This window comes from Pseudorasbora parva, chromosome 21 (assembly GCF_024679245.1).
Source record: "Pseudorasbora parva isolate DD20220531a chromosome 21, ASM2467924v1, whole genome shotgun sequence".
Lineage (NCBI taxonomy): Eukaryota > Metazoa > Chordata > Actinopteri > Cypriniformes > Gobionidae > Pseudorasbora > Pseudorasbora parva.
Window position 1 is genome coordinate 2,744,760 of NC_090192.1, and position 25,258 is coordinate 2,770,017.

Genomic DNA, 25,258 nt, shown 5'->3' on the forward strand with positions numbered 1-25,258 from the left:
CAGCTTCAGCTCTTCTGGGAAGGCTTTCCTCAAGGTTTAGGAGTGTGTTTATGGGGATTTTTGCCCATTCTTCTAGAAGCTCATTTGTGAGGTCAGGCACTGATGTTGGACGAGAAGGCCTGGCTCTCAGTCTCCGCTCTAATTCATCCCAAAGCTGTTCTATCGGGTTGAGCTCAGGACTCTGAGCAGGCCAGTCCAGTTCCTCCACACCAAACTCCTCATCCATGTCTTTATGGGCCGACGCTTTGAGCACTGGAGCGCAGTCATGTTGGGACAGGAAGGGGCCGTCCCCAAACTGTTCCCACAAAGTTGGGGGCATGAAATAGTCCAAAATGTCTTGGTATGCTGAAGCATTAAGAGTTCCTTTCAGTGGAACTAACGGGGAAAGCCCAACCCCTGAAAAACAACCCCACACCATAACCCCCCCTCCACCAAACTTCACACTTGGCACAATGCAGTCAGACAAGTCCCGTTCTCCTGGCGACCGCCAAACCCAGACTCGTCCATGGGATAGTCAGAGAAGCGTGATTGGTCACTTCAGAGGTGTGTAGAGACGTCTACATGCCTAGTGCTTGATTTATACACCTGTGGCTATGAAGTGATCGAACACCTGAACTCAGTGATCTGGAGGCGTGTCCCAATACTTTTGGCAATATAGTGTACATCCCGACCCATACAAAAAAACAAACTTGACCAGTTATCTTTTTCATCTTTAAAATGCATCTACAGGCTCCATTTAGTGCGTTGTCTTTCGACAGCTCAAGGAGTGACGGCTTCTCTGCTGTAATGCTCCCTCACCCGAAGACGTTGATGTAATGTTTGTTCCCACTCAAGCCGAATGTTCCTGCAGTGATTCAGCAGACGTGGCTCGGTGTTGTGCTGCAATTCCAGTCCTCTAGAGGTCGCCCGTGAGTTGAGCTGCACCATAAATACATTACTCATCACATACCGAGGAACTCATGCAACTTGAGGCGGACTTACACCAAAACATGTTTAGGTCATGATGGAAAATAGGCTTCAGTTTCTTCTAATTTTATTCATAAGCCATTTATTGATGTTGTTGTTGTGTATCTTCAGAAGAATGCCTTATATTCATATGTCACTATCAATAAAATTGAGGGTTGGCTTGTAAAATTGTACATTTGATCAAACCTCATTTTCTTGTAATATTATTTATAAGCCATTTTTGGATGATTTTGCGGAGTTTCTTCTCTTATATTTATTTGTCACTGTCAAATTATATAATCAAATGAAAGGCTTTCTTGTTAAATTTCAATTAATTGTAATATTATTTATATACCATTTATTGGTTATTTGGGGATGTTTCTTCTCTTATATTCATGTGCCACTATCAAATTAGATAACAAAAAGAAAGCCTTTCTTGTTAGATTTTACTTAATTTTGTTGTAATATAAGCAATCTATTGATGATTTAGATTTTTTTCTTGAGAGAATATGAATATCATATTTATGTCACTAACAAAATAGATCACAGAATTAAATGATATAGTTACATTTCAATTTTCTTGTAATAGCTATTATTCAAAATGCATTTATTGATGATTTTTGGGTGTTTTTATATTCATGAGACACTATCAAATTAGATGATAAAATGAAGAGATTTCTTGTTAGTTTTCTTGTACTATTATTTATAAACAATCTATTGATGATTTTGGGGTGTTTCTTGAGAGAATATGAATGTAATATTTTCATGTCACGGAAGCAAAATCATAAAATTAAGGGTTATCTAGTTAAATGTCAACTTATAGGCTTAATTTTTCTTGTAATATTATTCATAAGCCATTTATTGATGATGTTGGGGTGTTTCTTCAAAGGAATGTCTTGTATTCATGTGGTACTATCAAAATAGATTTGCATTTTATCAGCTTATTTTCTTGTAATATTATTGATTAACAATATATTGATGATTTGGGGGTTTCTTGAGATAATTATCTTGTGTCACTAACAAAATAGATCATAAAATTTCAGACTATCTAGTTAAATTTAAACACATAGGCTTCATTTTTCTTGAAATATTATTTAATAAGCCGGTTGTTGATGATTGTGGAGAGTTTCTAATCGTTTATGCATGACCCACTATCAAATTAGAGAATAAAATTGAGAGTTGTAGTTAAATTCAACTTGCAGGCTTCGTGTAATATTATTCATAAGCCATTTATTAATGAAATTGGGGTGTTTCTTGTATTGTATATTCCTGTGTCAAGATAACACAATGTAGTTTTTTGTTTTAATATTATTTATAAACAATTTATTGATGTTATTGGGGTTTTGCAATATTTGATATTCCTTTCTCTGCCAAATAAGATTATAATATTCAGGGTCTTATAAAAAATAGGCATTTTATTTATTGTTTGGGGGTAAAATATGAAAAGAGTATGCCACCAATCAACAAAACGTCTTAAATAATAGATCATAATAATAGATTTTATTTATAACGCACTTTTCATTCTGAAGAATCTCAAAGTGCAACAATGGAAAAGGGAAAAAAAGAACAGAAAATGAATAAAAAGTAAAAAAATATAGAATAATACAAACAATCAACCAACACATAACAGTTAAAAGCTTTTTAAATGTCTTTTTAAATTAATTTATTCAAGTAGGACAGTCATTTTTAATGTCACAACTTCACTGCAGGTTAGGCATGTGGACCGTGTGTTTTCTACTTGAATGACATAACCAACAAGAACAGTAGAAGGGAAGCGAGCCAATCACAAGCGCCCATGCGGCGTACAAGCCTTTGAACAAAGACAGGCAGGCGCGCCGGCCAATCAGATCGCGAAACTGAAACGCGGAGGCGGGACTTTAACGGAAATGACACGCGTGTTAGCCAATCACAGCCCCGGACTTCAAGCCAACCGCCAATCGGCGTTCAATATAGCAAGGATTGCGTCGCCAACCGTGCTCAGTTGAATTCCATTGCCGTCCATTAAAACAGCCGACTTGGAAAATACAATATCAAAAGTGTGCTTAGTTTTACCACACGCTCGCGTGCATGATTATCGTCAGGGATGATATATTTGTGTAGCGAGGATATTGAGGAACGCTCCACGCATGTGTAAGCTACGCATCTTCGACCCCGCATTGCCTGGCAAAACGGAACAATTGCTGGATAACGTTAATTCTCCTCGTGACTCATTTCGCCGCTGAAACACTGAGGAACTCGGATGTGTTTTCTGTCATGAGTCCGGCCGGGTGCTCGCATGTGAACGGCTTCAAAGTGGACAACTGGAAGCAGAATCTGCGGGTCATATACCAGTGCTTTGTGTGGAGTGGCTCTGCCGAAACCAGGAAACGCAAGGTAAATAACACACACACACACCAGAGCCCAGTGGTGCATTGCATCGGCCCATCCTTCCCGATGCCAAGTCGCATTGCCCCCTCAAACACAAACGGAGGTGTAATTCGCGTGATTCATGTACAACGAGCGATATGAAACGATGTGCAAGCGAGTGGATGCATTGGCTGGCCTGCGCAGACTCCCAATGCATTGCTTTCATGGGGCTGGACGTGGAGATCAAGAGATGCTATTCAGCTGCCAGTGTTTTTTAGTAGCTTTAGGCGAGTTTAATGGTCATTTTTTTACCGTGCAAATCCCATTTTCTTCTTTGTATGATGCCTAACAGGCCTTAAAGCCATTGCCCAATGCTCAAATACAGGTTTCAGTTTCATCATGGAATTTGTCTTGTGTGGCAGGACGAACAAGTTATGTTCAATACCTCCATTTTTATAGCAATAATTCGCGAAGGACTCGTTCTTTTGAGTCGGATCATTTCAGTGAGTCGTTTGAATGCGTCGCTCTGAATCGAGAACCGTTTGTTTTTTAAATATAACGGAACTAAACGACGATTTTTTTAATGAGATGAATCTGCTAAGTTAACCGAGTAGGAAATTACAATAAAGACTCTTTTACCCTTATTTGTAAATGTACATATGGTTATTGTGTAACAATCGGAAATCACAATAATTTTCTCCTTAGGGGAACTAATTATTAACGATAACTTCTAAATCGTTAAAGACAGACTTACTGTAAGATACTGTGAGGTTTAATTTGTTGTATATGTTTTGTTAAAGCTGCCAGACCACATTCTTACAACTTATTTTTTTGTAAATGATCACATTTAATAGAAGTTCTGGTGGAAAAAACTACATTACCCATGATTCTGCACCAAATCTCCACCAATCAGAGAATGGAAACAAACAAATCAAAGCAAAACAACTCTTTACTGGCAACTCCTTGATTATATATGCTTTGTCAAAGCCGATAGCCCACATTCTTTTAACTTATTTGGTAATTAATCATATTTAACAGCAATTTCTCTTGGAGAAAGTACATTTACCCATGATGCTGCACCAAATCTCCACCAACAAGTGTATGGAAACAAACATATCAAAAGCGAAACAACTCTTTACCGCCCACCCATTGATTATAATGTGAGGTTTTTAATTTACTGTATATGCTTTGTTAAAGCCACTAGCCCACATTCTTAATTTGTAAATAATATTTAAGAGCAATTTATGGTTGGAAAAACTACATTACCCATGATTTAGCACAAAATCTCCACCAATCAGAGAAAAAACACAACAAAATAACTCTACCGCTCACACAATCCTGTGAATCACCGCAAGTGATGTTGTCAGTTCCCTGAAATTGTCGAAAGTCCAAATATACTGTTTTTATACATAATTAACTAGCTTAAATCAATAGTTTTATATGTATTCCCAACGCTTCATTCATCTTGCGGTGCAGTTCTCAACTACGTTTTTGCTTCAAATCAAATTTGTAACATTTGATTCATCTCGTCGTTTCTGGTTGGCCTGTTTCATTCCCTATGGGAAAAATAAATGGAAAAACTGAACCGTGTGATGCTGCAAAGAACCATTGGTTTGTTATTTTGAATCACTTCATTAAATCAAAGTGTTCGAAAGAGCCGATTCGCCGGAATGAGTCCCACTTCCCGCACTTTTCCGAGGATGTCAAAGCGTGTGGCTTCAAATGACAGTTTAATAACTGACTATCCTAACTCGGCCCATCTTCCTCTGGAAAACAAAGGATTATTCTGAAATGCGCATCATGATTCATTCAAATCAAATGTCGCCCTCGGTATACGTGTCTCATCATGCGCTCTTCTGAAAGAAATGCCAGTCTCACAGGCTAGCCAGATTGATATGTCAAACACATAATCATGATGATCTTTGGTAATGGGATGTTTATTAATATAGGGTGAGGGCCGTCATGTTGCCTCAAGTCACATCTGGTTCACTCAGGATTGCATGACTCATCATCGTCACAATTTAGGTCAAGTCATATGAGTTTTGTTTTCTCATTGCATTTAATTTATTCAAGACATTATTCAAAGGTGATGTTTCTTTCTTTTAGCATTATTGATAAAAAAAATATTCTAGGTGCATTAACCAAATTCAGCGATTAAATGTCACCGTTTTAAAATATTGTATGCATTAAATCAACTTTTCTATGAGGTATTTTTCTGTTATGTACTCCATTTGAAACCCATATCCCATTATAAACTGTAATTTGGGTTGTATTACATCACATCTGATCTATTAGACACGCCTGCTATTCTCAGCCTTGCTACTGTTTATTTAAAGGGATATTTCACCCGAAAATGAAAATTCTGTCTTCAATTACTTAGCAAACCCATAAGACTTTCTTTCATCTTTGCAACACAAATATATTTTTAATGAAATCTGAGACTTCTGTCCCTCCATTGAGACGCAGAGCCTCTGTTTAGTATACTTGAGTTCTCTATGTTTGCGAATCAATGTTTATATGTGAATAAAAGCCTAAATAAAATGTGTTCATCATATTAATGCGACCGTGTCTCATCAGAAGGCTTGGATTAAAGCACTCGTTTCGTTTTACAATCTCTTGAATGTTTTAAAGTGTCAGATTTTTGGGTTTCAAAAAGGGACGGAAATCTCTGATTTCAAATAAAAATATCTTAAAACGATTCCATAATGGCCCTTTTATATGATATAAAATAAGTCTCTGATGTCCCCAGAGTGTGTATGTGAAGTCCCAGCTCAAAAATACACCACAGATAATTTTTATAGCATGTTAAAATTGTCACTTTTTGAGGGTGAACAAAAACAATCTGTCTCTTTAAATGTAAAAGAGCTGTTTCTCCCCGGCCCGTTTCTTGAAGAGGACGGGGCTTCAAGAGCTTGCAATAACAGCTCCGATAAGCGCGCACATACACACAAAGCACACACACAACTAGGGGTGTGAAGGTTAGTATATAACCGTGAGACCGACGGTTATAGCTAAACACCGTCATTAGAACTCTATAACCCCCAAAACCGTATTATTAAAATATTTTTTTGATGATTCGGGAGAGGTGTGAGAAATCTTGGAGAACATAATCTCCTTGATAAACGGAGGTCTAAAATCTGTCCATTTACCGATCAGAGCGCGCGCTGACACGGCGTTAACCCGCTATCTCCAAGAACAACCCGCGCTGGTTGTTTTTGTCCTATAATGGATGTTTGTTAGGGTTAGTGATGTCACTAACTCGTTGTAGTCCCGAACAGCCATTTGTTGTAGTCCTTAAAGTCCTTAATCTCCCTTTTGTGAACTTTGAGTGTCGTAACTTTGCAAACAGCGACACTACACACTCACTTTAAAGTCAAATCATAATCAACCAGACCTTTAATTCTGAAGATAAATATGAAAGCCAAAAGGTTTGGAACGACTCAAGGGTGAGTAATTGATGACAGAATTTCCATTTTTGGGTAAACTATCCCTTTAATGCAGCTTTTAGACATGGGCGAAATGTAAAATAAGAGGGATTTACCTATCTTAGGTCACATTTGACACAAGATCACATCAGGGACAGGTGGGAAAGGTGCCAGACTCACCTCTCGTCTGTCAGGTTGTACCAGTGAAGGGATAACAGGAATATGAAGAGCTCAATAAACGCTCGAGAGTCCTGCTGCAGAACAACAGACACTGATGAAGGCCTTTGGTGGGTGTATTTTGCACCAGTGCAGATCCTGCGCTTCAGATGGCACACTGACCATCGGATGCATGCTGCTCACATTAGGCCTGGGGTTTTGGTTCACAAGTGTTTCATTGGGATTAGGACAGGCCCCCAATAGTTGACTAAATGCTAGTCGATGAAAAGAGCATTGGTTGACAAAAATGTTACTTGCAGAAGAAAACAAAATCTCCACAGGAAGTAGTGAAGTCAAGCAGTCCAGTTGCATGAAAGCCCTTAAAGGGACAGTTCACCCAAAAATGTAAATTCTGTCATTAATTTTTCGCTCTCATGTTGTTGCAAACCTGTAAGACCTTCGTTCCTCTTCAGACACAATGGACACGTCATGGACACTACAGCCCTATTTTTTTATAGTCTATGGCTGCACTGTACTTTACTACGTCAACAGCTTGAGAGTCTGACACAGACGAGAAGAAATTGTTGAATAAAATCATTATTTTTAGTTCCCTTAACTTCTGTTATGCATTGCAAAAAGTCCTTAGTAACCATTTAGCCCTTAAAAAAAAGTGATCGAAACGGGTTTCTTAAAGGGATAGTTCCCCCCAAAATGAAATTTAGGCCATGATTTATTTGCCTTCAAGTCATTCTGGGTGTAGATGACATTCTTCTTTTAGGCTAATGTAATAAGAGAGAGAAAAAAATGTCCTGGCTCTTCCAAGCTTTATAATGGCAGCCCAAAATTTTAAGCCCAAAAAAGGGCATCCATCCATCATAGATGTACTTTTATTATGATAGATGCACTTTTATTATGATAGATGCACTTTTATGATGGATAGATGCACTTTTATGATGGATAGATGCACTTTTATGATGGATAGATGCACTTTTATGATGGATGGATGCATGTTTATTATGATAGATGTACTTTTATTAATGGATGGATGCACTTTTAATAAACTCATAATAAACACTCATAATAAACATGCATCCATCCATCATAAAAGTGCATCTATCCATCATAAAAGTGCATCTATCCATCATAAAAGTGCATCTATCCATCATAAAAGTGCATCTATCATAATAAAAGTGCATCTATCATTATAAAAGTGCATCTATCCATCATAAAAGTGCATCTATCATAATAAAAGTGCATCCATCCATTATTAAAGTGCATCTATCATAATAAAAGTGCATCTGTCCATCATAAAAGTGCATCCATCCATTATTAAAGTGCATCCATCCATCATAAAAGTGCATCCATCCATTATTAAAGTGCATCTATCGTAATAAAAGTTCTCCCCACAGCTCTGGGGATTGATTAAGGCCTTCTGAAGCGAACCAATGCATTCGTGTGAGAGAAAAATATCCATATTTAACATGTTATAAATGTAACGAAGAAAGTGACGAATGCATATAAAGAAAGTGTAACACCCCTCACAGTTCAAAACACTGACACACGTGGCAAAACACGAGGACTGTCCTTTATAGCTAGAGGACTTGGGTCAGATTACCCGTGAGGTAGACGCCACTGAACATAGCATTATTAGCGGTAGTATTTAAAGTCACCACAATTGAGTGATTGCTGTGTAGTGAGTCAGATTACATATATTATTATGGATGCTTTCCTTCCCAGTCTCCTACAGGTCCTGAATCAGTAGATTGCAATTGAGTTTGTGTTTTCACCAGCATTCTTGTGACTTTCTATAAATACGGGACCTTTTATACCACGTGACAAGCGCAAGAGACACCTCGCTCAGGTTCTGTTATATCCAAGCCGTGATCATAATGATCCCTGCTGAGCTGGCATTATGCGTTTCATGTAGACAACAGTGTTTGCTTTGCTCAAGATCATTCATTACATATGCAGAGACGCCTGCGGGTGCTTTCATTTATTTATTGAATGCTTGTATTAGGCATGTGCCGATATCAATTTTTCATGTTGCGATTAATTGCTGAAGCTTTAATCACGGTATACGATATTATCACGATATTGAAATAAGGTGCAAATAAAGTGTTGCCATTGCATAACAGCTTTAAGAACTATTTTTGTAATAACAAAACTAACTGAATGTTTAAATACAATAATAAAATGCACCAAAAATATATATAGCTCTGGAAATAATTAAGAGAAATCAATGTTAAAGCCCCACTTGGCTACTTTTGCTCTCGGGGTCCCCCTACAGTTTGGAAAAAATAATGTCCTCAACTACTGTCGTAAGCTCTGTCATCCTACAACAGGGGACGCCATCGCGCGGGCATTTGTTGACATGACAGCCCTGATAGCCCTGAACTAGTGATGCGTGGGTCGTCTCATAACCCGCGGACCCCGTATGTCTATTTAATGGTCGCGGGTGCGCGGCGGGTTGTAAAAATATATACAGTGGTGCGGTGCGGGCCAAATAACTTCATAAAAGCGTCCCGCGGGTCGGTGCAGCACTAACGGTTCCCCTGAACACTGCAGGAGGAGTTCACATGCAGGTGTTCTTCTGGCGGCGCGTGTGAAATGTCTTCATCCCAGGTAACGTTACAGTCAGTGGCATATGTTTCAGCATGTCATATGAATATAATTTCATGGGTTTTATTTTTTTCAAACGCCAAATAATCACGATACTCACGTTTACAAGCCAGCGTCATTATAGTAGTCTATTGGTTACCGTTTTACAGAATCTATATGATACTTCAGTTCAATGTTTGAGTGTTAGCTCACCGTAACAAGCAGGACAGCATCGGTCGAGCACGCCTCCTTCAGCTCACGCCGACGGGCAAACGCTGGTCACATGTTGATCCTCGTCCTGCCTTTAATCACATCACTTTTTCGTTTCCTCTTATTGCTTTCCTCCAACAAAACCTTTTCTTTCTTATTTGTCTGTGCTGCTTCGGACATGACTATATTATCCGACGAACAAAGTTGGGCTCGCACGTCCGAATGTAAGGAAGTGTGTGTGTTGGTGGAAGTGACGTATATGCCGTAAAGCAGTCGAATTTTGTAGTTCTTTTTGTTCTCGGGTTACTACCCGAAACCCGAAGTTTAAAAGTACAATTAAAAACGATTCAGACCCCGTCAGGTTATGGCAGACGTGTCATTCAACCTATTGTAAGTCGATTTATCATCACAAGAGTCTTAAAATATATTATGAAGGTTGAAAAGTTACCTAGTGCTGCTTTAAGTGGTCTTAATTTTTTCCCAGAGCTATAAAAGTACAATTTTCAGACAGATTAAAGTGCAAAAGAATTAGGCTATAAAGAACAACAGGTAACAAATTAATATAAGGTCTCATTTAATGCATTAACTAACATTTGTTACAGAAAGTATAATGTTTTTGTTAATGTTAGTTAACAAATACTGATCATTGTTAGTTTTATCTTCGGTCCATTAAAAAGTTCTTTTGGTTTTGATTTTAATGTTATTAAACAGTAACTGAGAAATTAACATTACTTAGACTAATTAATTCTTTATAAGTATTTTTCAGTGTCAGTTTGGTAATAATGAGGTAACTAATGAAGTCATGTCTCAAAGTTTTACTGAACAATAACAAATAATCAGAACATTTCTAATCATTAGGGCATGTTGTAGTCCAGATTAAAACAATGTTTAAGTTTGAAAATAAATAGCCTATTAAGTCTTTAAGTATTAAGTATTTGTTGCTGTGATGAACAACATTGAGATTACAAAAAGCGAATGGCTGTTTTAAAAACCTCACTAGCAGTGGCTTTTGTTTGTGGGGTTTCCGGGGTAATCGCTGCATTCTGCAGTTCATCAGCGCCCTCTGCTGTCACTGGGTGCGTAGACATGCACGTTCTTAAACCGATTATGCCTAATAAGCCGACAATGAACATGGTCATGTAAACGTGGCAACCCGTTTTCTTTTATCGGAGTAAGGTCATAAACCGGTTGACGCAGGTAGTTTTTTTCCCTCTTACCTCGATTTCACGCTGCATGTAAACGATTTAACCTGCTTTCTGTCGGCTTATTGAAGTGTGCATGAGCGATAGGTGACAAAAACGCAAACTTAGAGCGGATTTAAACGCATCCAGACAGAGCAAGCTAGCGTTTCACATGAAATAAGGACATATATCACAAACGCAAACTCTTAAGACCCAGAAAATTGTAAAGATGTGTTCTCATCTCATGCAGCAGAAGTAGAAGAGGTTCAGTCGAAGCGCTGCATCCTGAACTTCATGAGGGATAAAATGAGCCGTAAATCTCCCACTGACATGCTTTATTTAAAATCACAACTGACGTAACATGAGTCAGATACAGACGTTATTGTTTTTGACGTCAATGCATGGAAAAACCTGGTTTATTAATAAAGTCATGTAAACACGGTTTACTTGCAATGTCGGTTTACTGGTTTGCATGTAAACGGGAAAAACTGATTATTTCAATAAGCTGATTTTTTTTTTTTTGTTATCAGCTTACTGGTATGCATGTAAACGCACCCATTGAGCAGCACTTCATTCAGCGCGTCTCACTTGTTCATGTGCTTCTCCTTTACATCTGAGCGCTTCCCTTTGACGTAGAATACAGCGGTGTTGAGCATTTAGACGGTTGATGGGCAAAATATTCTTGAGTACATTATAAAAAATGTAATAATTGTTAATAAATTATTATTTACGATATTTTGAAGTGCCCACGATAACAATATCGTGCATATTCATTATCGTGATATATCGCATTACCGAAAATCGGCACATGTCTAGCTTGTATTCAAGTATAGCTTCACATCTCTGGCCCAGTTAACGGACTTTTTTAAACTTTTTTATCCGATCACTCAAATTATATGCATAACATATCAATTAAGTGTGTGTGTAAATATTAATCGCATCCCAAATAAGTTAGTTTACATAAATTATTTATTTATATTATTATTAAATTATAAATAATACACAAATAAAAAATATTATATTATAACTAGAAAAAGTGGAATCGGACACGCCCTAAATGCACCTGTGTACCGAAGGTGCGGAGGCACCTACACTCTTAGAAGAAAAGGTTCTATCGGCGCTGCGTATTTGGAACCCTTAAAAGGTTATATATAGAAGTATAGTTGAGTATACTCCAAAGACCCTTTTATGCTAAAAGGGTTCTATAATGACAAGAAAGAACCCTTTTTAAGTGCCAAAAGGGTTCTATATAGAACACTGCAAAACAAAACATCAAAGAAAAAAATGTATTTCTTATCTTAGCAAAAACTCTTAATTTTGAGTTATTTTTCCCCAAAATAAAGACAATTACTTTTGATTGTCTAGTAAGTACTTGTTTTAAAAATGTTTAGATGTTTGGACTAGATAAAAGAGAAAAATACTAAGTAAGAAAAGCATTTTTTGCAGTGAACCTTTTGGGGGTTCCAACTAGGTGTCGCAGATAGAACCTTTCCTTCTAAGAGTTTATTGAAATCCTTAGATTTCTTATTATTATTATTCCGCCATGCCATCTACGGCAGCCCATAGAACTGCTTGTGGAAAAGTTGTGAAATTTGGCACACTGATAGAGATCAGTACCAATAGTAACCACACCAAAATTGGAGTCTCCAACTCTTTCCCTCTAGTGCCACCAAGTGTCCAAATTTTCACTCATATTTATGCTAATAGCTTTTAAACCCTAAAGGCTATAGACAAAATTCCAGCCGATTCGATTGCACCGTATGCTGTCATTTTCAGTTATGTAAATTTTCTCTCCGTTTTGAATGTTCCAACAAAAAAAAGTACTTTTTCGAACTCCTGGGCAGTTGCTCCGATTTTTATGAAAATTGAAAAGGAACATCATCAGACTTTGCTGACAAGAAGTTATGGAATTTAAGTTGATTCGTCAAATCGTTTTTGAAAAACATGCAAACAAGTTTTACATAGCTCTTGCGAAAACAGAAGCAAGGCTGTATCTCCACAACGCTTTATTGTATTCAGACCAAACTTGGTACGTGTCTGTAACAAAGTTCGTTGATGGAAGGAAGGAGGCGGGAACCGGCGAACGTTCAACAAACTTTTTAATTAAAAAAAATAAATAAAACGAAAGTAAACCCCCTCACGGACGACTGCCCACGACACACACACACACACACACGCATAATAAAACCTAAACAAAACTCAACATAAATCCAGGTCTGGTCCTCTCTCGTCTTTCGCTGCTTTTGCTCCTCCTTTTATGCTCCCGTAACTCGGCCGCGAGACGAGACCAGTGTGTCACGCAGCTGGTACTCATTACCCCTCGTCACCGGCCCGCTCTCGCGACCCCTCGCCCTGCTGCTTGCCACAGTGTCATCACAAGCATGACCTGAAGTGACTTGCAGCGTTTCGGCACAGTGCCACCTACTGGTCCGGAAATACAAAAAATTCCTATTTTTGCTTAACTTCTGAAGCGTTTGTCCAAAAATCATAATTTGTTACATCATGAATCAAATGATATCCAATTTTACCATATTGGCCATTTTGGCTGTCGGCCATTTTGAATTATGTGATAAAATGCTCCATTTTATGAACACATAAATGGACTGTTACGAAACTGTATGAGACATCACCATAATGCCCTGAAGGAGCCTGAGAAGTTTAGAAATAGCGGCACCTAGTGGAGAATATTTTTTTTAAATGCTTATAACTTTGGGTGTGGTTAACTTATTTTCATGGTCGTTATAATTTTTTTTGTCTCCTGAATCCTTGCCGAGTCCAACTATACCAGACTTGCCAGGTTTCGGCATATGGTTTGTGCAGCGTTGTAATTAAGTGCTTATAAAACATTAGTTGATATCTTCGAAACTGCTAGTTCGATCAATCGCGAAACCAGCGTCAAAAGTTCGGAAACATAGGTCGTTAGCTCAATGTGTAAGACCAAATGTCAAAATATTGATAGTATGGGGTAGTAAACTCCAATCAAAGTCAGGTGTCAGTCTTTTTTTAACATGCTTTTTTTTTTATATGAATTTCTATAAATCTAAAACGAAATGAGAATTTTTCACCAAAATTGACACGCATGTATGGGCTCAGTCTGAGGACACACACACAAAATGTAGGATTGTGCCTCTTGTTGGCGCTATTATAAAGCAAAACATGAAATTCCTATAGACTAAAATGCATTTTTCATTCTTTTTGCCTAAAATCATCTTATAATGTGTTTTAATTGTTGCAGTTGGTCTGACAATCACAGCCATTTTGGCATGTCTTGTCGTTGTTTTTGTACTTGGCCCCTGCAAGAATGGCTGCTTGCAGCTATATATATATATTTATATCCAATTAAGTAGGCTACACAATGTGGCATTAATCACACTAACTTTGGCTGGTAATTTGCCCGCTAAAGACCATAGACATTGGGCCCTATCATAGACCCGGCACAATATTAATATTCTAATAATTAATTCTAATATCATAGACCATAGCACTTTTTGCTATGGTATAAAAATTGGCACTGAGAACCATGTAATCTTACTGGTGTTTGTAAACCAGTACTACTAAAATCTTTCTGTTCTATATATAACAGTTTCATATATTTATATGTAATGCATACATATGACCTCCTTAGTAAACGACACTAAAATGAGATGCGTTACTAACATCTGTTCATTGGGCCTCTGGAAGAAAAACATGACTCTAAAATTACACAATCCATCAGGATGACAATTAATTTCTGTCCATTTAATTTTTACTAATGAACATTTAATTTGTATTGTGTTTGTCGATGTTCTCAGGCACATCAATATCGTCTGAGGGCCAGAATTACTGCTACATCAAGTTCATCTTATCCACAGCAGCTGATCCGAAGCGTGTTCAATTATTCGTATAGTTTTCATTTACCATTAAAAACTATTTTTATAGCGTGGCTGTTCCACATCTATTCTGCATGTAAAGTTATATGGTCTTCCAGCTCACCATCAATAATTAATTGAACCATGGGCTGTTTGTCATATTGATACCAGCTTCCTGCGTTTAATATATACGGCCCCACGGCATCTGCATGTCTCTCCTGAGCCTCAGTAGATATTTACGGAGAAGGTATGAGTCCAAAGCACTCGACAGCAGGCCACAGAGGAGTTTCTCAAGGCGTAAAGGATGTTTTAAATCAGGAAGACTGAAGAAAAGGAGCAATGTGACTCAAGGAGGGAGATAAAGGACTACAGTTTTACTGGCTCATAATTCATAGCCTTACAAATGCTTAAACACCGCTGTTGTGACTTGAAAACAAATCAAGATCATTTGATCATTTTTATCCCAAGATATTGTTTTGTTCTCTGGGTTTTAGTGTGTGGTGGTGGAGGAGGGCGGCTTCGTTCCAGATGCATTGAAGATTACGCTCAAGGTACCACAAACTGCAGAACTTTATTGGGCTGATTAAAGAAAAGTAGAGACTACAAACTTTTACTAAATACATTTTCAGTATTGTGACCGTAATGTGTTGCGCATGCAGCTTTGTCGTCAAATGATCAAACAAACTCCTAAGCATTTATTTGGTTTGTTGATTTGGACGGTTCATGTTCTGGGATAAAAGTTTATAATTTGGATATAAACACTGATGTATAGATCCAAATAGAGCAATTTGAAAGTACCGTGGCAAATCAAATAACGATTGATTAAATCGTTATGCCACTAAGTGGCGAAAAGTGACTCTTAGAAAATGTATTCCTTATTGAATCATTTATTCAAGAGATTCGATCAAAACGCTGATTAATCAATGAAGCGTAAATTATTCAATGAATGCATGTTTCATTACTGGATGAATCAGTGTTTTTGAACACATCTCTTGACTGAATGGATGAATGATTCAATGACTCACTCATTTTTTATTAATTTAAAAACACTGCGTCATCATTAACGAAACAAGTGAAGTATTTATAAATGAGTCATTGAATCATTCACTCAAAAGATTTGTTCAAAAAATGCTGATTCATCCAGTAATGAAATGTGAATGATTCAATGACTCATAAATACTTAATTCAAAAGATTTGTTCAAAAACACTGATTCATCCAGTAATGAAACAAATGAAATCTTTGAGCGAGTCAGTGAATCATTCTCAAGAAATTAAGTGATTAATTAATTAATAGATTAAACACAATCAGATATTATTTAATGTTATTTGTTATAAAAAAATTGTTTCGTTTGTCTGCTCAGAATCGTGACCTCTATTTGAAACAAGAAAATTGTGATTCTGGTTGGTCAAGAGATTAGATGGTAAGCAAACAATCAGTTCTTGTGATCAATGTGTTGGAGGCAGGAATAAAGTGAGTGAATTGATCAAGGGACACATTATGGCAAGGCGACTGGTCCGAGTATCTGAAATGACAAAGCTTGTGTGTTGCTCCCGGTCAGGCTGAGGATTTACCAATAGTGGTGCGAGCAGGGACAAACACAATCTGGCGTCCATGGCTCATTGATGCAAAAGGGCAGGAAGCGCTATCCAGCCTGTTCTGAGCCATTAGGTCTACTATGGTGCAAGTCACAACATTTTAATGATAATTATGAGGAATGTGTAACAACATGGGCTGCATGGACGCACCAATCAGAGTGCCTATGATGATCCCTGTCCAGCATTGAAAGCCCCTATAATGGGCACTGAAGCATTGAAATTGGACCTTTGAGCAGTCGAAGAAGGTCGTCTGGTCCAATGGTCCCGTTTTCTTTGAAATCGTTTGGACGGCCACGTACTTTTGCGCTGATGGACAACGATGATGCACTGTTGGATGATGACAAGCCAGTAGAGAGAGTGTGATGTTCTGGGCCATTCATGTCGAGGCACACAATATTACCCACGGATCGTTGGCTGAACGTCTGACGCATATGGCACACTTATCTGGAAACGCTTCAGGAGTTTCAAAGTCATCATCTGATTGGTTGAATTCTACAAGATGTCTAGTAAGACGTGTCGCGTTCTTTAACAGTCCGCCTGAAAACACGTGCCGTGATGCCAAACTCCCTTGTGCCACCGCCAACTGTGACAAGAAGCGCTTACCAGGGTCACCTAAACTCTGGGATTTCAAAAGTAGGTGACGTTCGTGGCTCCGATGTTGTAGTAAACTTGCACAACGCACAAACCCGATTCCAAAAAAGTTGGGACACTGTACAAATAGAATAAAAACAGAATGCAAAGATGTCGAAGTTTCAAATTTCAATATTTTATTCAGAATACCACATAGATGACACATCAAATGTTTAAACTTAGAAAATGTATAATTTTAAGGAAAAAATAAGTTGATTTTTAATTTCATGGAATCAACACATCTTAAAGTTGGGACAAGGCTGTGTTTCCCCCTGTGTGTCATCCCCTCTTCTTTTTATATCAGTCTGCACACGTCTGGGGACTGAGGAGACGAGCTGCTCAAGTTTAGGAATAGGAATGTTGTCCCATTCTTGTCTAATACAGGCTTCTAGTTGCTCAGCTGTCTTAGGTCTTCTTTGTCGCATCTTCCTCTTTATGAAGCGCCAAATTTTTTCTAAGAGTGAAAGATCTGGACTGCAGGCTGGCCATTTCAGAGCCGGATCCTTCTTCTACACAGCCATGATGTTGTAATTGATGCAGTGTGTGCTCTGGCATTGTCATGATGGAAAATGCAAGGTCTTCCCTGAAAGAGACGACGTCTGGATGGGAGCAGATGATGTTCTGGAACTTGGATATACCTTTCAGCATTATTGGTGCCTTTCCAGATGTGTAAGCTGCCAATGACACACACACTCATGCAACCCAAGACCATCAGAGATGCAGCTTCTGAACTGAGCGCTGAGAACAACTTGGGTTGTCCTTGTCCTCTTTAGTCCGGATGACATGGCGTCCCAGTTTTCCAAAAAGAACTTCAAATTTTGATTCGTCTGACCACAGAACAGTTTTCCACTTTTTCACAGTCCATTTTAAATGAGCCTTGGCCCAGAGAAGACACCTGCGCTTCTGGATCATGTGTAGATACGGCTTCTATTTTGACCTATAGAGTTTTAGCCGGTGACGGCAAATGGCACGGTGAATGTTTTCTGGAAGTATTCCTGAGCCCATGTTGTGATTTCCATTACAGTATCTTTGACTTCTTTCACTGTGCGTACGCAACGTTGATAAATGAGGGCCCAGACCTTCTGCCGTCAGTCTACCTAAACATTAAACCAACAGCATGTTGGGCAAGTGACCATACAGTTCGGCCAGCTACAGATCCAGATGAGTGTTTTAATTGCAGAGAAGGGATAGGCTCTCGTTCCACACAGTGAACGTCCTTCCCATTAGTCCATCAGCAGAAGAGGACTCTGGGTAATTGACAAGGCCTCTCCACTAATTGCGTTGTGGTGTTGCCTCCAGCTTTTTAGCATCAGTCTTACACTCCCTTTGCGCTCGCGCACAAGCCCGCTCTCGTTCTCTCAGCTGATCTCTTTTATTTAGCCTCTAGCAGGCTTATCACAGTCGAGGCAGCTTAGAGGCGTTCACGTTCCTCATCTGCATGTGTTTGAACTGTCATCCATCCTTTATCATCAGCGCCTTCCCTCTGTCTCTTTTTTGTTTCTCCTTTCATGTCTCTTGCCTCCCTTGATTCTCCTCATCACCCACATGCCTCCTACTACACTTGTGATCTTGGAAACACAGCAGCCGACCGATGATTGGATGTTTGGTTGCCGCAGAAACTGCGAGGGCCGATGTGATTGGCAGTTCAAAAGCTGGTTATAGTCACTGACTGTGGTTGTTGATCCTTATGAATGGTTGGTTTATATTCCTAGACTAGAGGTGTGTGTGCATATAATATTATATATGCGCACACACACGACAGTCCAACTAATGAACATATTACAATTATGACCAGATTAGAGTTATAGCGATCACAAAACACAAACCGTTCTCATGAACATCTCGATAGAACACGAGCCGACAGTCCAGCTGACGACATATTACAATTATGACCAGATTATGATTATATAGATCATGAAAAGAGGAAACAAACATATATTAGGAGTATAGTATCTTACCTATCGGACACATTTTCTGAGCTGACGCTTGAAATCTTGAAACACTGAGGGGATTTAGACGCTCCATACGGTGTGGAAATGAACGGGTCTTTATCATCACTGAAGTGAACCACAATATGATCGCAATTGGACAAACAAGCGAACATGACACACGAGCATAGTCAAGCAAAAGCAGCATATATTAGTTATTTCTTGGCTAATGTCCGTCCTGTGTGACTTATGTTTTGAATAATGACGTGCACTGAGCCTCTCTTCTCACCATAGACACGCCCCTTACCTGCTGATTGGCTCACTCTCTTCACCATAGACACGCCCCTTACCTGCTGATTGGCTCACTCTCTTCTCACCATAGACACGCCCCTTACCTGCTGATTGGCTCACTCTCTTCTCACCATAGACACGCCCCTTACCTGCTGATTGGCTCACTCTCCTCACCATAGACAGCATATATTAGTTATTTCTTGGCTAATGTCCGTCCTGTGTGACTTATGTTTTGAATAATGACGTGCACTGAGCCTCTCTTCTCACCATAGACACGCCCCTTACCTGCTGATTGGCTCACTCTCCTCACCATAGACACGCACCTTACCTGCTGATTGGCTCACTCTCTTCTCACCATAGACACGCCCCTTACCTGCTTATTGGTTACAAGTTTGTTATTCCACTCAGCCCGAGTCCTTTTTCTAAAACGGTTTTGAAATAACATTTACCCCACCATTAAATATCCATATCATACATTTTTTTATTACAATTTATTAATTTGTATTTTATGTAATATATATTTTTAATTTTTTTAATTTATTTTAATAAAACACCACACACACACACACGTGTATATACGCTGTGTAATTAAAAAATGATTAAATATTAATATTTTGATTTAATAAAACTCATTTATTTTAATTTATTTTTCTTTATTTAAATATAAATACATAAACCAAATAAATTAATACATATTTATTTATTTAAAATGGTTTTGTAAAATGAATAATTAGGGTTAGTTAACATTTCAGGTGGCATTAAAGCACCATCGAGGCATAACCTCAAAGCATTTCACATCATTCAAGTTTAGGTTCCTTCCCACTGTCGCCTTTGGCTTGGCTTGCTCAGTTGGGGACACTAAAATTATGATCCAAGTTATTCAACTAAATATACAAATAAAATTAATTAATTTAGTCATATTTAATTCTATACACTATCCAAATCAAACTAGCCAAATCAAATTTTGTTGCAATATTGTCCTGTTTAACACTGTGAAGCTGCTTTAAAACAATCATCATTTTAAAAGTGCTATATAAATAAAGTTGATTCATTGATTAACACATTAGCCCAAACTGGAGTGATTTGTCAGTCCTAGCAGTGAGATTGGTCAGAGAGGATGACATGCAGTGACTTTCAGCACAAGAGGACTCGAATGTGATGCCATGGTCAGAAACGTCTGATGCAAGTCTGCATGCATGAAGTGAAAAAGCCCTTCCCATTGATGCTGGAGTGTTAGTTCATCCGTGAGCAGCCAGAAAGACTGCGGGGCGCATGCATTACGGTGCGGCCGGTCACACCGGATCTGACCAATGAGAGCGATCGGGCTGATGCCTGTTTTGAGTCAGCATCATCATCTGGTTTCTGTGTCTAAAAGAGGAGCTCTTCTCTCTGGTCTAATGTCAGCCGCCCCACAGAGAACTCACACTTTCAATGAACTCGCACAAAGATATGCACTCCGTTCTGCTTCCCCATTGATTAGGATTTCATTTTCGCTTTGACTCGGTTCTGATTCCTCTATAAAGAACTGGCTCTAATGAGTCATGTGGTTGTGAATCAGACTGCGTTGGTTGCATTGTATGTTTCACTGGACACCAACGAATCAAACCATCAAACATGGCACATTATTGTATTTACTTATATTACTATTGATTTAGATGATTAAGAGCTCTTCAGTTGAGGGAGTTTAGCGGGCAGACTGCTTATTATACATCTATATTAATACAGTTTTTCACGGACACTGCAAAGAATAAGCGATTGAACTGAGAGTATTGTCTGGATACTCTGGGTAAGCAGTTTAATTTAGTGGATGTTTTCATACACGAGGATAACGAAAGGGTAGTGAATTTGAAAGATGCACAAGGGTTAAAAAATATGCTTTGTACTTAGTGAGGAAAAATCCTTTTTTATATTACTCTCTATATTTACCCCAACTATTTTTGAAATGATTATTTATGCCTCTTATTTTCTTACATATTTTTATTCCACCTATTATATTTAGCTTTTATTATCCCCATCTTAAGTTTATATTAGGGATGTCAATTTTCACAAATTCCCATGATCGATCGTCGTTTAAATTAACGATCAATTAATCGATTAATCGTTAACCATAATACTAAAATATGCGTGCACAGCAGTGGCTTATAGCCGACAGCATGACAGGATGTGCAAATGCTGCTCAAAACGCCATGTTCACCAAATGAATGAGAGGGATTTTTTATCTAAACAAAGGGCTATGGGATTGTAAAACTAGTCGATGTTATTTATAATTTAATTAAATGACTTATTTAATAACCAAATATAACCTGTAATACAACACGAACGCCGCCTCAGATCTGTTATTCAGAATTTTTTGGACGCACTTGCAAGAGCAACGTGCTGAAACGTCACTTAAACCCAATTAATTCAAAACGATTTATTAAAATATTGTTTTCATTAATGTTATGTAATGTGACAGTCCCAATCATAGTTATTATTAGTCATGTGTTGCTGTTTGAACTGCGCGAGCTGAAGCTGATGCGCTGAATCAACACCGGTAAGTTACACTGAAGCTATTTGTTAGCGCATTATTTAACTCAACAAAAAGCTTCCTATATGAGATTAATCAGATTTATATAAAGTTAACAAAATATTACAAATTATATATCTTCACAAAATGATGCGAATGCACAAGTGAACTTGAATTGAGTTGCTGATATTCATATTCAGAATAGGAGACGCGCTTCCTGGAGCAACGCTCTGAACACGGCACCTAAACCCAATGACTTTACAACCATTTATTAAAACAGTGTTCTCATTTCTGTTATATAATATGACAGTCCCAATCATCGTTATTATGCGTTGCTCTGTATGCGCTAAAGCCGAAGCACTGAATGAAAACCGGTAGCCATACGTTACACTGAAGCCATTTGCTAGTGCGTTTTATTTAGCTAAAACAAACGCATCCTATATGATTGATCACATATATAACGTTACAAAATAAATGTAATATTACAAATTACTTCTGCACAATCTGATGATAATGCACAAGTGAACTTTAACCAAGTTACATGCGCGAGTCAGAGTGCGTAACCGAGAACCATGTTGTGCGCGCGCTCTTCCTGGATCAACGCAATGAAACACACGGCAAATAAACCCAAATACTTAACGATCACAATGTTTTATTACAATAGTGTTCTCATTAATGCTGTGTAATAGCCTATGATAGTCCCACTCATAGTCATTATTAGTTGTGCATTGCTGTTGGAGCTGCACACTGAAGCTGATCACCGCCACGCTTTTACTACCGCTCGCCTCTAACATTAATTATTAACCAAATGCGTCCTTATGAGATAAATCCGCTATAGATAGGCCTGCACAAAATAAACACAATATTACAACTTACATTTGTACAAAACAAAAGGCTGCGAATGCACATGCAAACTTGCAGTCATGATGAAAGTGTGACTCCAGCTGTAAAATGGTCCCAAATAGAACTCGGGCACACTAGCTTCATTTTTCCTCCCGTTTCGCGTTTGAGCCACACGCACGCGCATGACCCTGCTTAATCGATAATCGATAAGTCTTATCGATCAAATGTCTTATCGACAATTAATCGATCATCGATTAATCGTTAACATCCCTAGTTTATATATATATATATATATATATATATATATATATATATATATATATATATATATATATATAATATATATATCATTTTTTTTATTTTACTTTATTTGTATTGTGTTGAATACTGTCTGTCTGTCGTTCTGTCTGTCGGTCGTTCGGCCGGTCGTTCTGTCGGTCGGTCGTTCGGCCGGTCGTTCTGTCGGTCGGTCGTTCTGTCTGTCGGTCGTTCTGTCTGTCGGTCGTTCTGTCTGTCGGTCGTTCTGTCTGTCGGTCGTTCTGTCTGTCGGTCGTTCTGTCTGTCTGTCGGTCGGTCGTTCTGTCTGTCTGTCGGTCGTTCTGTCTGTCTGTCGGTCGTTCTGTCGGTCGTTCTGTCTGTCGGTCGGTCGTTCTGTCTGTCGGTCGGTCGTTCTGTCTGTCGGTCGGTCGTTCTGTCTGTCGGTCGGTCGTTCTGTCGGTCGGTCGGTCGTTCTGTCGGTCGTTCTGTCGGTCGTTCTGTCTGTCGGTCGTTCGGTCTGTCGGTCGTTCTGTCGTTCGGTCTGTCGGTCGGTCGGTCGTTCTGTCTGTCGGTCGGTCGTTCTGTCTGTCGGTCGGTCGTTCTGTCTGTCGGTCGGTCGTTCTGTCTGTCGGTCGGTCGTTCTGTCTGTCTGTCGGTCGGTCGTTCTGTCTGTCGGTCGGTCGTTCTGTCTGTCTGTCGGTCGGTCGTTCTGTCGGTCGGTCGGTCGTTCTGTCGGTCGGTCGGTCGTTCTGTCTGTCGGTCGTTCGTTCGGTCTGTCGGTCGTTCGTTCTGTCTGTCGGTCGGTCGTTCTGTCTGTCGGTCGGTCGTTCTGTCTGTCGGTCGTTCTGTCTGTCGGTCGTTCGTTCGTTCTGTCTGTCTGTCTGTCGTTCTGTCTGTCTGTCTGTCGGTCGTTCTGTTGGTCGTTCTGTCTGTCGTTCTGTCTGTCGTTCGGTCTATCGTTCGGTCTATCTGTCGTTCTATCGTTCGGTCTGTCGTTCTATCTGTCGTTCTAATCACACACTGCTTTTTATTTTTCTTAATAATTTTTTAATGTTTTTAATTTTATATAAATTTGTATTTTTATAGTTTTTATTTACTTTTTATTTACTTTTATATAAATAAATATATATTTATTTATATAAATATAAAAAAATGTATCTCCTGTTTTTTAAATATTTTAATTGTTAATTCATCCTTCTTATTTTAATTTATTTGCTTTTTTAATGTATCCCTTGTTTTATTTAATGTACTTTTATTTATTTAAAATTATCTTTGCAAGTGACTGCAGTTGTTTGATGGCTCGTCGTTGTGTCACTTTTAGGGTTTTATGTTACAAATGCATGCAAAGCTGCAAAAATAGGCTCTAGGTTTAGGCTGCAGTAGATCTTGTAGGAGGAAGTTGTTCAGCCTCACATCCACCTCTGAGATGAGGCCCGGATCAATGCACGATCTAATTCAACATTACAACATTAACACCAACAGGAGAGAGCAGAGGAGACCGCTGACAGCACAGAGCTGCACTGCAGAGAGAGAGAGAGAGAGAGAGAGAGAATAATATAGATATTTTTTAATTTATAAACCAACAGGAAAATGCTAGAAGTAGTGGGCTAATGTACACAGGTGATGATATATATTTGAGTACATTTCACCAAAAACCACACTACAAAAGAATCGTGTAAAGCTCAGTAAACCTTGGCTTGATATTATTACTTGTGACATAAGAACAAAATATGCACTAAATTAACGATATCGTAAATATTTCCTAATTTCACTAAACTTTAATGTTGTGATTTATTTATTTATTTGCTTAAACCTGGATCTTTATTTAAAATGGCTTATTTCTGCTTTTGTAGGCTCATTCAGTAAATATAAGCACCTAATGTGCAAACTGCGGGCCGGTGTGATGAGACGTCATGCTCGGCTAGATTCGCCGAGAACTCGTTCATCTTCGGATGCGGAGCTGCGCGCGGAATTACAAAAAATGCATATTATGTTGTACGGTGATGTTTTTGCAAATGTTTCTTAAAAAAATCAATGATATTTGTGCACTGGAACGATCACTTTAAATTGAAAACGGTTTACATAAAGCAATTATATTTCAAACAGATGGATTTAGAAATACAGGCCTGCCCCTAATAAAAGCCTGCTTCAAATAAAAGCCGGTTCCCATCGGCAGTTCAGGTAAATAAAGGCCCCGGTCTTTATTTGAGGAATTACGGTAATTTAATTACAGTTACTTCACATGTATTTGAACTAAATACGGTTATACATAATACAATTGTGGAATTAATATCAAAACTTTAAAATGCGTGTTTTTATCTATCGTTCTCACTTGTAAAATTTAGGTCAGCTAATAAGTATGATTGATGTAGTTTTATATTTTGTATTTGAATTAATTAAAATAGCCATTTCATGTAAATTCTTGAATCACTTAACTAGTTGTTGATACAGGATTTAGAAAGTAATTAAATAGTTTTTGGAGAGTAATTTGTACAAT

At 38.4% G+C, this 25,258-nt stretch overlaps 1 protein-coding gene across 4 annotated transcripts in view; it reads left to right on the forward strand.

Moving 5' to 3' along the window:
* The first annotated feature begins 2,900 nt into the window (after nt 1-2,900).
* usp22 (ubiquitin specific peptidase 22) overlaps nt 2,901-25,258 on the forward strand; it is a 76,083-nt gene continuing 53,725 nt past the window's right edge. For 2 of the 4 annotated variants that reach the window (XM_067429625.1, XM_067429626.1), the window contains exons 1-2: nt 2,901-3,318; nt 15,204-15,260. In XM_067429625.1, coding sequence (XP_067285726.1) covers nt 3,199-3,318; nt 15,204-15,260 — 177 coding nt within the window. In that variant the 5' untranslated portion in view covers nt 2,901-3,198. The remainder of the gene's footprint in view (nt 3,319-15,203; nt 15,261-25,258) is intronic. The other 2 variants (XM_067429627.1, XM_067429628.1) reach the window with 2 other exon arrangements.